A 15,560-nucleotide genomic window follows, 5' to 3' on the forward strand; every position below is an offset into this window, starting at 1 on the left:
CTTATTTTTTGAGTGCTTTTAATTGTCTCTGGTCCCTTCAATTGCCCTCCTTTTCCATCCTTATCATTTTTTTCTTCCTTCTGCGCCAGGATTATATTGTCTCCCTTCGTCGCCTTCAATGCCATCCCGATATGACACTATAATCCGGGAATAGTCGGGACGTTCGCTGTTGGGAGCATGTTATTCCATGAATGTTGCTCTGTATGCCACTTCTTCCCCACTCTCTCAACCTTGATCCTGAAGAAGCCCACACCACCTCCCCCATGTATCCATGTTCTATACCATTACTTTCCTCGATATATTTCGTCTTCTCTCCTTAATGACCGCTTATCTGCTCAATCATGACACATTACTACAACATTTTCTTCTAGACCCATGCTTTTTTCTTTTCATTTTTTTGCTTCCCCCACCTTTTGTTGCGATGTTCTGTTATTTACCTCCATGAATCTATGTACCTACCTAAGCTTAACCTTATCGGGTCCCCCGTGGCACACTAGTTATCAGCTACACACACCCTCTTGCTCGGTTTTCTGAAACTAGTTGATTTTTGTAATTTTTTCCCTCTTATCTCTAGGGTAAATAGAAGCTATCAATATTCAATGTTGCGGACTATAGACTAAGTTGCATGAGGCGCATCTATATTCATGACCAAGCTTTATCTCTTTAACACCGGAATGTGCTTTGAATACAGAGTAGGCCAACACCGTGAGGGTCTATGATTGATGATTAAGAGCGGGGGATGATGGGTTTGCCAAGGTTCCGGCGAGTTATCCATAGATTGGAACCTATTTTTCCATATCCCATTTCGGTTGATGGGGAATGAACAGGAAAAAAAAATTCATCCAAAGTCGGAAGTACTTTTCTTCCTTCCTCCTTTTCGTCTTTGTTTCTACACTAAATATCCACGATGAGAAGTGGCAAAGTGGTGTCTCTTCTCTCTCATTTGGAAGATATTTGACAATGTTGTGATGTTCATTAACTCTTCCCTTTGACCATTCGAATCTCTATCATTTTTTTTCAAGCAGGCTCAAGTATGTATGCATGCCTTTTTCGATTCCCACCTTTTTCTTTTTTAATTAGTTGTATAGTTAGATTATTCCAGCTCCTGCCCTCTATGAAATCAGAATTTCTGCCCACCGCTTGCTAGTAGATCCGTGCACGGGCTGGGACTGGCCCCTTGAGATTCCTTTCTCTGATGTAGAAGTCTTCCTCGGACCAAACATGATATACCAATATAAATGAATATCTATTATCTACCAGCCCATGCCAGTTTTTTTGGCTCTCAACTTCACCAAGTGCACGGGAACGATCCGAGAAGGTTTAAAAATAAAGTGAGACGACGGGCAATAAGCCGCACGTTATCGTGATATGATTGGCAGAGTGTTATCGATGCCGCCGGGATAAAAGCGGGGCCAGAGCTTGATTTGAGCCAGCCCTACGAACCACGTTGATATTGGGATTTTGGATGGCTTTGACACATATATATATGTATATGTATATGTATATAAAAGCACCGAGAACCTCATGAGGCAAAATGAAATGAAGATGGCCAACAGCTGCGATTCAGCCCACCTTCCATTCTCCTGGGGCCTGCAGGTGCTCGAGTCCGCTGTCGCCTGTAGGATCTTAAGGTTGGTGAGAGGGGACAGTATGCGCACTTCTTCTTCTTCTTCTTTTCAAATACTAATGGATAGAAGAATGCAATTGGCATTCCCAGCTTGATCCATTGCAAATTGCAACCTTGGAAATTGCTCCCGTCCACGTGACCGACGCCGGCAACTAAAAACCAAAACCTACTAGGGCAGGCCACACGGACCAACAACGCTGATGCCGAATCGCCCCTGGAGGATTTGTTGGGCGATGCAAACAGGGCAAACTAGCCCGATACAGCCGGTCCGGCATGTTGTGCTTTTGCGATGGGGACAACGTCATTTTTTTTTTGGCTCGAGAGATGCTCAACAAACCCCCAAGCGGGCTTTGCGCAAACGAAAGCTGGGTAGAAGTTGGCGAAGGAGTATTGCCTCTTTAGTCCTATTTTCGGTGCAGTTGTTTCTTTCCCGAGGAGGGCATTGCTAGATCCGATATGTCGCCCTTTTGTATTGCTTCCATCGGGTGGGATCTTTAATCTGTTCTGTTGTGGTGGGAGCATGGCTGCTGGGACTTTTTGGGGCGACACAAACGGTGAAACCGCTGCTAGCCTCAACGAGGAAGATCTCGTCCAGAGGTGGTGAAAAATAACAAGTCCTTACGAATAATACAAGGAACAGATACTCGTGTTGAATGTTGTATGTAGCCAGGGTTCCAGGGCCGGCAGGGCATTCAATGGCAAATAACAACTCTCTGTGTAGGCATATTAGCGGAGCTCAGCACTCCGATCATGGGATCATCGGTCCCAGAATAAAATGCTACACCATATAGGTTTTTTTCTATATATGTTAAACTTTGGAGGTTGAGCAGCTTGGTAACGGTACTAGTAACTATCGATAAGGCTTAAAAATTATACGGGCCACGGCCAATGATACCGGGCCAATACACATCCTTGGTCAGCAATCAGCCTTCCTATTTCTTCCTCCCGCTGCCTTCTTGTCTCTCTGTCTTTCCACCCTCACTCTTCACCTTTCACGCTGACATTCTTCTTCCGCTGCCGGGTGAGAGTGTCTTCTATCCTCCCAGTTAATCCCGCCTTGAGTTCTCTCTCTCCCTCTCTCTCCCTCTCGTCTCTCCATCATTCGTTGAGAGACGTTTCTCCTCCTCTATTCCTTCCGGGGAACTCATTATCTCCTCCGTTTCCCTATCAATGCGCACCGGAAAGGATCAGGCATTGAATTGCTAGGCCCTGTTGGATTTCTTCTTCTATTCTCCAATATATCCTCGTCTTTAATAAACTCCTTTCCCCTTCGACCACCACTCCAAGAGAAGAAGAACACAGTGCCAGCTTAACAGGGACTGACAACAACTAAACCCCAACCGATCCTGTTCGTTGTTTGCCCAGCCGCCTCGAAGAAGCACGAAGACCTCTATCGCGTGTTCTGCCCTTTTCATGAACCGTTGGAAAATAATATAGTTCACACCGTCACCATGGGGGTTGCAAAGGAAGCATCTAGTGTCAATGGCTTCGGGAGCGCATTCGCCGCCAAACATAACCTCCCGTCACACTTTATCGGAGGCAGTCGTCTCGACCTGGCCCCACCTGGGAAAGTGAAGGATTTCGTTGCGAAGAACGATGGCCATTCAGTTATTACTTCGGTACGTTGAATGTTACTTCTACCCTCCTCCGTCTTGCCTTTGTTTTATGATTGCGCCCCCCCTCCCCCCTCTTCAGCGCAAAGCAAGTATTTTTTGGCGCATTCTATCTCAAAACTTGGGAAATGGTGAGGGCGTGTACTGACTACTTGGATTGGTATTGTTTTACTTTTTACTTTTTAGGTGCTCATTGCGAACAACGGGATTGCTGCCGTCAAGGAAATTCGCGATGTGCGAAAATGGGCCTACAATACTTTTGGTGATGAAAGGGCGATTCAATTTACCGTGATGGCCACTCCAGAGGATTTAAGGGCTAATGCAGACTATATTCGAATGGCTGACCAATATGTCGAGGTACGGGAGCATTCAAGTGCCGTTTATAACAAAAAAAAAAAAAAAAATAGAGATGATTGAGTTTTGGAAACGAAATAACGGAGCTGAATGAGAGTATGAAACTAATTTTCATTGCCTAGGTTCCGGGAGGCACGAATAACAACAATTATGCCAATGTTGAACTCATTGTGGATATTGCAGAGCGAATGGGTGTCCATGCAGTTTGGGCCGGATGGTGAGGATATTCTTTCGTGGATAATTTTTTGAATCTTCGAGGGGGAGGAACAAGCGCGCTAATATTCCACCAGGGGCCACGCTTCGGAAAACCCAAAGCTTCCTGAGTCGCTAGCGGCGTCTCCGAAAAAGATTATTTTCATCGGTCCCCCTGGTTCTGCAATGCGATCTCTTGGAGATAAAATTTCTTCGACGATTGTTGCCCAACATGCAGGGGTTCCCTGCATACCTTGGTCTGGAGAAGGCGTGGAGGAGGTCACAGTCGATGAAGAGGGGATTGTAACGGTTGAACCTCACATTTATGACAAAGGATGTACGCACTCTCCGCAAGAAGGCCTGGAGAAAGCTCGGGCTATTGGCTTCCCAGTCATGGTCAAGGCCTCGGAAGGAGGTGGTGGGAAAGGTATTCGGAAAGTCGAGAGAGAAGAGGATTTCGTCAATATGTATAATGCCGCCGCCAGCGAGATTCCTGGATCGCCGATTTTTATCATGAAACTCGCAGGCAATGCGAGACATTTGGAGGTTCAGTTACTAGCAGATCAATATGGTAACAACATTTCCCTCTTCGGACGGGATTGTTCGGTACAACGACGACATCAGAAAATTATCGAGGAGGCTCCCGTCACCATCGCGAAGCCAGAAACCTTTCAAGCAATGGAGCGAGCCGCTGTGAGGCTCGGGAAGTTGGTTGGCTACGTTTCCGCAGGAACAGTCGAATATCTCTACTCCCATGCAGAAGATAAATTTTACTTCCTGGAACTAAATCCCCGTCTACAGGTTGAGCATCCCACAACCGAGATGGTTTCTGGAGTGAATCTTCCGGCTGCGCAACTTCAGATTGCAATGGGAATCCCCTTACATCGCATTCGTGATATTCGTCTCCTCTATGGCGTTGATCCTAATACCAGCTCCGAGATTGATTTCCATTTCACCAATGAAGAAAGCACGAAAACCCAACGCCGACCAAAGCCCAAGGGTCACACCACTGCTTGTCGTATCACGTCCGAGGACCCCGGTGAAGGTTTCAAACCCTCCAGCGGAACAATGCACGAGCTCAACTTCCGGAGTAGTTCAAATGTTTGGGGTTATTTCTCTGTTGGTACCTCTGGTGGGATCCATAGTTTCTCTGATTCTCAATTCGGCCATATCTTTGCATACGGCGAAAATCGTTCCGCGTCACGCAAGCACATGGTCGTCGCATTGAAGGAATTGAGCATTCGCGGTGATTTCCGGACAACTGTTGAGTATCTCATCAAACTTTTGGAGACACCTGCATTCGAGGAGAACACTATCACTACCGGTTGGTTGGACCAGTTGATTTCCAATAAACTTACAGCTGAGCGCCCTGATCCAATGGTCGCTGTTATCTGTGGAGCTGTCACCAGGGCTCATCTCGCGAGTGAGTCGTGTGTTGCGGAGTATCGGAGAGGTATTGAAAAGGGTCAAGTACCTTCAAAAGACGTCCTGAAAACTGTTTTCCCCATCGATTTTATTTACGAAGGATACCGATACAAATTCACTGCCACCAGATCAAGCGACGATAACTATCATCTGTTCATTAATGGATCAAAATGTTCTGTTGGCGTTCGGGCTCTAGCCGATGGTGGACTGCTCGTACTTTTGAACGGACGAAGCCATAATGTTTACTGGAAGGAGGAGGCTGCTGCGACACGCTTGAGTGTCGACGGGAAAACATGTTTGCTTGAGGAAGAAAATGACCCCACACAACTTCGCACTCCTAGTCCAGGAAAGCTTGTGAAGTACACAGTGGAAAACGGCGAACATGTCCGAGCCGGGCAACCGTTCGCTGAAGTTGAAGTCATGAAAATGTATATGCCCCTCATCGCGCAGGAGGATGGCATTGTGCAACTCATCAAGCAGCCTGGATCTACACTCGAGGCTGGGGATATTTTGGGTATTCTCGCGTTGGATGATCCATCCAGAGTGAAGCATGCTCAACCTTTCCTTGGGCAGCTGCCAGAGCTAGGTCCTCCACAAGTTGTCGGCGTCAAGCCCCCTCAGCGTTTCGGCCTCCTCCACAGCATCTTGATTGATATTCTTCGTGGGTTCGATAACCAAGTCATCATGGGGGCCACCTTGAAAGAATTGGTCGAGGTCCTGAGAAATCCCGAACTACCGTATGGAGAATGGAACGCACAAGTTTCTGCTTTGCATTCACGCATGCCACAGAAACTTGATTCCCTCCTCACACAGGTCGTTGATCGAGCCAAGTCCCGAAAGGCGGAGTTCCCAGCCAATCAATTGATGAAGACCCTTACCCGCTTCATTGAGGAGAATGTGAGTCCTGGCGATGCTGATATTCTCCAAACGAGTCTCCTGCCACTCGTAGATGTCATTCGACGATACAGTGATGGACTTAAGGTCCATGAATATAAGGTTTTCATTGGTATTCTTCAGCAGTATTGGGAAGTGGAACATCTTTTCACGGGAAGAAATATGCGAGACGAGGATGTGATTCTTAAACTGAGAGAAGAAAACAAGGATGACATCGACGGAGTCATCCAAACTGTCCTATCTCACAGCAGAGTCGGAGCGAAGAATAACTTGCTTCTCGCCATTTTAGATATGTATCGTCCAAACAAACCGAATGCGGGTAATGTCGGGAAGTACCTCAAGCCCATCTTGAAAAAGCTTGCAGAGCTGGAATCACGAGCCACTTCCAAAGTGGCTTTGAAGGCCCGTGAGGTTCTTATCCAGTGCGCATTGCCATCCCTTGAAGAGAGGGTTGCTCAGATGGAGCATATCTTGCGCTCTTCGGTGGTGGAATCCAAATACGGAGAGACGGGCTGGGACCACAGAGAACCTGACCTAAGCGTATTGAAGGAAGTTGTCGATTCCAAGTACACTGTCTTCGATGTTCTCCCTCTTTTCTTTGGACATCAGGATCAATGGGTATCGCTGGCAGCGCTCGAGGTGTATATCCGCCGGGCTTACCGAGCCTACTCGTTGAAGGGGATCGAATATCACAACAAGCACGAGAGCCCGTTCTTTATATCTTGGGATTTCATACTCGGAAAAACTGGTCACTCTGAGTTTGGCATGGTAAGCGCTTCGACCCATCCCTCCACGCCCTCCACTCCCACGACGGAAAGCAATCCATTCAAGAAGATTGGCTCCATTAGCGACATGTCTTACTTGGTCAACAAGGGAGTCAATGAACCAACCAGGAAAGGAGTCATTATTCCTGTCAATTATCTTGATGATGCCGAGGAAATGCTGCCCAGGGCGCTAGAGATTTTCCCTCGCTCAGAGCCTCAGAAGAACAACGCGAAGTCTCTTGGCAACAACCTGGCAGCGTTGCGGAAACCAACACCTCGTCCTGAAAATGCCGACGAACTCACTGGAGTCTGCAATGTTGCAATTCGCGATATCGAGGATTTGGATGACACAGAGATGGTCACCCGCATCACCAAGCTTGTCTCTGAACTGAAGGAAGAGCTTCTCGCTCGCCGAGTGAGGAGGCTTACCTTTATTTGTGGTCATAAGGATGGAACATACCCCGGTTACTTCACTTTTAGGGGCCCTACTTACGACGAAGATGAGAGTATCCGCCACAGCGAACCCGCGCTTGCATTCCAGCTTGAATTGGGAAGGCTTTCCAAGTTCAAAATCAAGCCTGTATTTACGGAAAATAGAAATATTCACGTTTACGAGGCAATTGGGAAAGGGCCAGAGAGCGACAAGGCCGTCGATAAACGATATTTCACGCGTGCTGTGGTTCGACCTGGGCGTCTGCGGGATGACATACCCACGGCAGAATATCTTATATCTGAAGCTGACAACCTGATGAATGACATCCTCGACGCGCTCGAAATTATTGGCAACAATAACTCCGACTTGAACCATATCTTCATCAACTTTACGCCCGTTTTCCCGCTTGAACCCGCTGACGTTGAAAGGGCACTGGCAGGCTTCCTGGAACGGTTTGGGCGACGGCTCTGGCGTCTTCGCGTGACCGGGGCCGAAATTCGCATCCTTTGCACGGAGCCCACGACTGGCATGGCCTATCCCCTCCGCGTCGTAATCAACAACACCTCGGGATACATTATCCAGGTTGAAATGTACGCTGAACGGAAATCCGAAAAAGGAGAATGGATATTCCATAGCATCGGCGGCACAACGAAGATTGGGTCTATGCATCTTCGTCCCGTATCGACGCCCTACCCCACAAAGGAATGGCTGCAGCCGAAGCGATATAAGGCTCACTTGATGGGTACCCAATATGTATATGACTTCCCTGAGCTTTTCAGACAGGCTTTCCAGAACTGCTGGAGCAAGGCCGTTGAGGAGCACTCCCCACTTGCCGACAAACGACCTGCCGTGGGCGAGTGCATCGACTACGCTGAACTCGTGCTCGACGATACTGATAACTTGATCGAAGTAGTTCGCGAGCCCGGAACCAACACACATGGAATGGTTGGTTGGATGATCACTGCCAAAACCCCTGAGTACCCACGTGGTAGGCGCTTCATCATCATCGCGAACGATATCACCTTCCACATTGGATCTTTCGGGCCGCAAGAAGATAAATTCTTCCACAAGTGTACGGAACTTGCGAGGAAGCTGGGGATTCCGCGGATCTATCTTTCTGCTAACTCTGGTGCCCGCATTGGAATGGCAGAGGAGCTCATGCGTCATTTCTCAGTTGCATGGAATGATCCTGAGCGGCCAGAGGCTGGCTTCAAATACCTCTATTTGACGCCGGAGGTGAAGAAGAGATTAGACGCGAGGAAGACAAAGGATGTCATAACGGAGCCAGTTATAGAAAATGGCGAAGAACGACATATGATCACTACTATCATCGGTGCTGAAGATGGCCTTGGTGTCGAATGTCTAAGAGGCTCTGGTCTCATCGCCGGCGCCACCTCTAAAGCTTACGAGGACATCTTCACTATTACTCTTGTGACCTGCCGTTCTGTTGGAATTGGCGCTTACCTCGTTCGTCTGGGCCAAAGAGCGATTCAAGTTGAGGGACAGCCAATCATCCTGACTGGAGCTCCTGCCATTAACAAACTCCTTGGACGAGAAGTGTATACGTCTAATTTGCAGCTGGGTGGAACGCAAATCATGTACAAGAACGGCGTTTCTCATATGACGGCCAACGATGACTTTGAAGGCATACAAAAGATTGTCCAATGGATGTCGTTCATCCCCGACAAGAAGAATTCTCCTGTCCCAATCAGATCATATTCAGACACGTGGGATCGGGATATCGGGTATTATCCTCCAGCGAAGCAAACTTACGATGTCAGATGGCTTATCGCTGGTAAGCAGGATGATGAGGGTTTCTTACCTGGCATGTTCGACAAGGATTCCTTCCAGGAAGCGCTCGGGGGGTGGGCCAGGACTGTGGTTGTTGGACGTGCCAGGCTCGGTGGTATCCCCATGGGTGTTATCGCAGTCGAGACACGATCCGTCGACACCGTCACACCGGCTGATCCTGCGAATCCAGACTCGATGGAACTGATTTCCACAGAGGCTGGTGGAGTCTGGTATCCGAATTCGGCTTTCAAAACCGCACAGGCTCTCAGGGATTTCAACTTTGGCGAACAGCTTCCTGTCATGATCCTTGCTAACTGGCGAGGCTTCTCTGGTGGCCAGCGCGACATGTACAATGAGGTTCTCAAGTATGGTTCCTACATCGTCGATGCCCTTGTCAAATATGAACAGCCCATTTTCGTTTACATTCCGCCATTTGGGGAATTGCGTGGTGGTTCGTGGGTAAGTTAAATTTTCCTAGTTTGTTTTCTTATTTTTTGTTAATCTCGTGTTAATATTTCGCAATAGGTTGTGATTGACCCTACGATCAATCCAGAGCAGATGGAGATGTATGCCGATGAGGAGTCTCGTGGTGGTGTCCTTGAGCCTGAAGGCATTGTCAACATCAAGTACCGCCGCGATAAACAGCTGGATACCATGGCCCGTTTGGACCCTGAATACGGCGAACTCAGAAAGGCCCTCAGCGACAAATCCCTACCCGACGACCAGCTTTCCAAGATCAAAGCAAAAATGACCGCAAGGGAAGAACAGCTTCTCCCAGTCTACATGCAAATCGCTCTGCAATTTGCCGATCTCCACGATCGCGCTGGCCGCATGGAGGCGAAGGGAACCATCCGCAAACCTCTCCAGTGGAGGAACGCCAGGCGGTTCTTTTACTGGCGCCTGCGCCGCCGTCTTAGCGAAGAACTCATCCTTAAACGCCTAGCGGCCGCTGCCCCATCTACCGGCATGCGCAACGGCGCAATCACAACCACCGGCGTCTCGGCATCCCCTCGGCCCGCTCCACCAACCGCCCGCGAGATCAATCTCAATACGCTGAAATCGTGGACCGGGATGTTAGACCGGGAGTTTGATACCAATGACCGCAAGGTTGCGCTCTGGTATGAAGAGAACAAGCGGAAGGTGCTGGAGAAGGTTGAGGAGATGAGGACGGAGAGCACCGCGGTGGAAGTTGCGCAGTTGCTTATGGGGAATAAGGATGGTGGGCTCAAGGGCGTGCAGCAGGTGTTGAGTATGCTTCCCGTGGAGGAGAGGGAGGCTGTGTTGACATATTTGAGGTCTTAGGCTAAGAGAGGTAATGAGCGTGGCTGGTTGGGTGTGAAGAAGTCAAACTGCATTCGAGAGTGGGTGTGTGTGCATGTGTGTTTTGATTTCCATTTCCTTTGATAGATGGGGGAATGGGTTTCTCTCATCATATCCATCTTGCTTTGTGTTTTGTGTTTTTTTTTTTTGTCATGATTTGATTTGCTCCCCTTATTTGTTTTTCTTTTTATTATTCGTTTGCTTTCTTGGTTTTGCAAGCCGTTCCATATACATATAAATCAGTTATTGTCCCGTAGAATTTTCATTCTCAACCCCCCCCTTTTTTGTGTATTTTCTGGTGATTGGACTTGGACGCTTCTCTAGTATTTTTCTTTTCGTTTCTTTTCTTCGTTTTTTTTTTTGCCTCTTTTGTCACAGTTCGCATTATGTAGTTAGCGCTGTTACATAGATCACAAGTCGATAATCTCTACATATATTTCTGTTCCTTAATTACTTCGAGGTCCTATATACCCTCGAATCTGATCGATAACTTCAAATCTTAAGCTAAAGGAGAGAAAGTTTCCGATGCACTACTAAGAAGATACATGTGCCTATTATGCCTACTGTCGTAAATAGAAGTATAACAGTTAAGTACATGTACATGAACTGGAAATATTTGCAAGCATACTTGAATGGAACAAAAAATGTTACGCAAGCACGAAAGTATTTTCCAGAGAGAGAAAATGCCGAAGCACAGACATACTTAAACAATGTTTGGTATGCAATGCATGAGTATTAGCGAAGGGAGTTGTAGAGGCTCAACGGGAACGATAGCTAGTAAATGACAAATAATGACAGATACGAATATATATGGAAGGGGGGGGGGTATCATAAATGTGATAAAGGAAATTTCCCCCAAAAAATAAAAATAAATAAACAAATAAAAAATGGCAAGTGCAAGAAATGAGTGGCCCCTGAAAAGAGGACTAAACGAATCACGCTAGCTGTCTCTCCATCGTATACGGATGACGCATAAACGGCACAACAACTCGGTACGGCGACGCAGAAACATCTCTTAACCCTTTCACACCGCCACCACGACCTCGTCCCTGCTCATCCCTATCAATGCTTAATCGGCCCAACTCAACCGGAAGCTGGTCCATTTCGTGGCGGGCCATTTTCCAACCTTGTGCCGTTGCCGTTGCCGCTGCTGTTGGGCGACGATCGCTAAAGGACGCGGCACCTGCGCCCGAGGGGATGGTGCTGTGGCTCCATACTAGTTCCTCTTCGCTACCGGGAAGCGTGACGCTGGTAGCGCCTAGGGTACGTGCAATGTCCTCAAGGAGAATCTCCATCGGGGCTATGTAGGCTGTGCGGCTCTTTTCGGACCATGCGAGGACATGGCCGCATACCTGGCCTGTGGATTTATCGAAGACCCAGGCTCCGGAGTCACCAGGAACTAGAAGCGAGCACGTTAGTATGATTTGTTTTCTTTTATTTTCTTTTGTTTTTATTAATTTATTTTTTACTAGGCGGTGTGGGAAGAGGGGATTGAAGTTAGAGATGGAGCGAGGAGAGCCATTACCTCCAAAATTCCCATCGACACTGAAACTGCTGGAGAATGATTGGCGACCATGCATTTTCACCAGAGTCAGTGCTTTGGAAATACGGCCGCTTTGCAAGCCGCTTGTCCTGCCACAGCATTGGACATGTAGACCAGCGAGATCTTCGATCTTGGCTACTTTGTCAAGAGTAGCAAAGTGCATTGTGGAGCCTTGTTGCATGTGAACTTCACGACTGCTAGAGCGAGAAGCGGAGCCGTGAACTTCTGGCATGCCAACATCGGCAAGTATCGTGTTATTGATATCCATCCGGTTCTCGTCGATCTTGATAAGCGCCCAGTCCACTTCATGCTTTATCCCACCGCGTTTCCACCTCCTGACTCCGGAAGAGGCGTGGACGTATCCAAGGGAGTGGGAGGCAAGATGTTCATCATCACGATCCTCCACTGTGGGAAAAAATCCGTCTTCCACGTCATCGATCGCTGGCTGTGTGACGATTATTCGAGGCTCCTCTCCCGGATCAACTCCAGCCGTATCTCCAATGGAGGCCGCATCATAATCATCGTCGTCATCGTCGTCATCCCCATCGTCAGTGGAATAACCGTCTGAGAGCCAGTAATCATCATATGCCTCGTCAATACTTGGTGCTATAGACCCGTCATCTGCGTCTTCTTCATCATCGGAGATCTCAAATGGATACAAGGCTTCTGGTGGGTCCTCATCATGCCACGAATATGCAAAATCCTGGTCAAATGTGTCACCTCCCGGAGTCCAATTGCCTGCCGAGCGAGGAGGAAGGTCCTGGCCCGAGTCGTCTTCCTCATCATCGCAGGGAGCGTCAAGCATGTGGTGTACTGTCATTCCGTAAGGCATTCCATCGACCAGGATCGCTCCTCCATAGGAAACCGGCGGTAAATGTTCATCGAGCCGAAATGCTCCTATTGATGCTCCACAGAGAGGCTTCGGTTGATAGTGTGGGTTCAGATCAACCTGGGCAGCGTCGATGACAGGATGATTATTCGTTTTCGGCTTTCTACGTTTGCGGCGAGGGACTTTTGAGCGGGTAACATCGCCCCGAATCACAATGAGATCCCAGTTTTCTCGATCGTAATCGAAGTACTTCTTGAGAGCAACTCGAACCCTGCGGATACTGGTACACGAGACACATATTGTGGTCTTTGCTGTCTCTGCAGTTTCCCCAGCCACCATTAAAGACGCACTGCAGGATTCAGGAGAGTCCTTTAAGATCTTCTGAAGAAGTTTGCTAAGTTTCGGCATGAGCGTCATGTTCCATTTCCGCAAGTCCTCGTCGGGTATTTCGACATTGGACCACTTCTTCAACGTCCGTTTCCGTACTTTCTTCTCATTAACGTCGCTTTTCTCCTGTAATCCATTTGATTCACCGTAAGTAGTTCCATCATCCGCCATATCGATTGGCATGGTTACATCTGGTTGACGGCCTATATTGTAAGGGCTAACTTCTTGGATGGACGAACTCGTTGGCTCAATAACGAGAGGTGGAGGAAGCGACTCATCCAGATCCAAAGCAGGTGGAGGATTGAAGACATCTAGGCAAGCACAGCGCCAACTAACTTTCCCAATTGTGTACACAAAATTTTTGGAGAACGCGTTCCACTCATCCGATGTACTTGGGTCATGCCATGGATAATGGTAGGTTTGTCGGATTCTCAGTCCTAGATCTATCATTGGTTCGGTAGAAAGGTGGAAATTGGGCGCATCGAGGCAAAGTTGGACTATCTGCAGATAGGAGTTTCCACACTTGGGTGCCAGCCGTTTGACGTAAACGTTTTCGATTCGCGATTTGAACATCGAATTGTTATATTTCATCTTCCAGAGTTTACTGAGTGGAGTCCACAAGCCAATTTCGAGCAACACTAGACCTAGGCTGTATAGATCGTATGACCAAGACGAGTTATCTGTGATGACTCGACGGTCGTCAGGATGGCGGTACATGCTGGCTGATAAAGGCTCAGGAACTGCATTCTTATCTTCGCCATCGAATTGAGAAAGAGAAGTGAGGTATGGGTGGCTGAACTCTGAGCTTGAGTCATCTAGGACGCCTTCATTGGGAACCTGGAAATCTGGGAATACCAAAATATTGTTGCTATTTATATTTCCGTGTACGACATTCTGACTCCTGAGATGAAGGACCGCCAGAACCAAGTGATATGCTAGGCGAAATCGACTTTCAAGATTCGGAATTGGGCAATCTGGTCGGCCATCTCCGGAATGGAATAGCGAGACAAGAGGTCGAGGTTTAACGTCTCTCAGTACATCGGAGGGATGTCGTAGTAATGGGAACATCTCGAGAGGGATCTGATAAACAAACGCGTAGCGAGAATACGTCATGTCAATAAAATAGCCAATGAATTTTAGTAATCCAAGATGGGATACCCTCGAGTTCTCGACCAGACGTTGTAGGGTGTCGAATAATTGAATAAGCCGCTCTCTCCGGGGAAACTGGAGAGAATTCCGCATCTCCAACATTATCGGAGAAAATTCTACTAGAACTGGTACGATTGGGCTCTGAATATGGACTGCCAGGGAACGAGGCATCGCATGGGTATCTAAATGCCCAATCACTCTGGAGTTCGCAGATTCCGCGACCGCTTCGTACGGGGGCGGATTGGAAGCGTGGGAAATCCCGCCACGCGAGAGATGAAGGGCAGATTTTTCGATATAAAACTGTTTAGTTGGGAGAAATGACTCCGGGAAAGTCTTCTGGAAGTCTTCGGCAATCTCATCAGTCGCCCCAGAAAAGTGGTGGCTTTTTGCGAAACCCGACTTTCCTGGCTGAGGTTCTGATAAGGACTTTTTCTTTGATGATAGCGGCTTCTTATCCATCGATTGACAGGGTTCAGTGCGAAGCGAATAGAACGACTCTTTTGAAGATTTCGAAGATTTAGGAAGCAATGGACGACCTTGACCTTGGACTTGGCCCTGACTTTTCGTCCCTGCCTGCGAACCCGAATTCATACTCATGCTCATGCTCATATTCCTCCGCGATCGTGAGAGATCATATAGCGTCTCGATATGCTGGGTCAATTCCTCCAACAGCTCCTTGGACCTTGCTATCTCTTCAGCGGTGTATGTCGCCTTGACAGCGCTAACCTGGACCAATCCATCAGGCGACTTGACACCATCAGGTTGCTGGAGCCTCTCCGCCTCATTGAGGAGCTCTTGGATGGAAGACATCACACTCGCGACAACGTCAGAAAAGCCAGCCTCGCTCAGCGCTTCGTCGATATCATTTGGTTGGGCGGCGCTCGCATCGCTCCAGTCCAGGCCCCACGCCAACAGTCTATCTTTCTGAGTCCGGAAATTTCGATTCAACGCAACGAGCTCCGGATCATCATTGGCCTTGGATGCGCTGGAGACGCTTTCACAGGAGGACTTGGTATCCGTGTACAGCTTTGTAAGCCGCCTTTGGAAGAAGGCGCCGCCATGTCTAAGGACAGACATGGATGCGATGGGGACGCTTAATTAGAAATGAATGGAGATAATTGATCGCGGTCAAATTTCTCACTATTAATCATTAATCGGTATGGTAGGCATTCAGATATGTACGCTTCCAAGAGCAGGATTCAACCAACGATCCAAAGACATCTCAAGCCATCGGGAGAC

The 15,560-nt window shown here is 48.1% G+C and overlaps 2 protein-coding genes across 2 annotated transcripts; one reads left to right on the top strand and one right to left on the bottom strand.

Moving 5' to 3' along the window:
• Positions 1–3,078: 3,078 nt before the first annotated feature.
• HCBG_04554 (acetyl-CoA carboxylase) lies at positions 3,079–10,395 on the top strand (the record flags this gene model as incomplete). The annotated part of the gene is made up of 5 exons (XM_045431603.1): positions 3,079–3,246; positions 3,427–3,597; positions 3,717–3,811; positions 3,885–9,552; positions 9,619–10,395. 5 exons carry the CDS (start codon positions 3,079–3,081, stop codon positions 10,393–10,395), a joined length of 6,879 nt encoding a protein of 2,292 aa, XP_045288156.1.
• Positions 10,396–10,941: 546 nt separating this feature from the next.
• On the bottom strand, positions 10,942–15,398 carry HCBG_04555 (uncharacterized protein; the record flags this gene model as incomplete). Its single annotated transcript, XM_045431604.1, has 2 exons — positions 10,942–11,812; positions 11,939–15,398. 2 exons carry the CDS (start codon positions 15,396–15,398, stop codon positions 11,349–11,351), a joined length of 3,924 nt encoding a protein of 1,307 aa, XP_045288157.1.
• Positions 15,399–15,560: the final 162 nt, after the last annotated feature.

The sequence above is a fragment of the Histoplasma capsulatum genome (assembly GCF_000150115.1).
Source record: "Histoplasma capsulatum G186AR genomic scaffold supercont2.5, whole genome shotgun sequence".
In the NCBI taxonomy this organism is placed as follows: Eukaryota; Fungi; Ascomycota; class Eurotiomycetes; order Onygenales; family Ajellomycetaceae; genus Histoplasma; species Histoplasma capsulatum.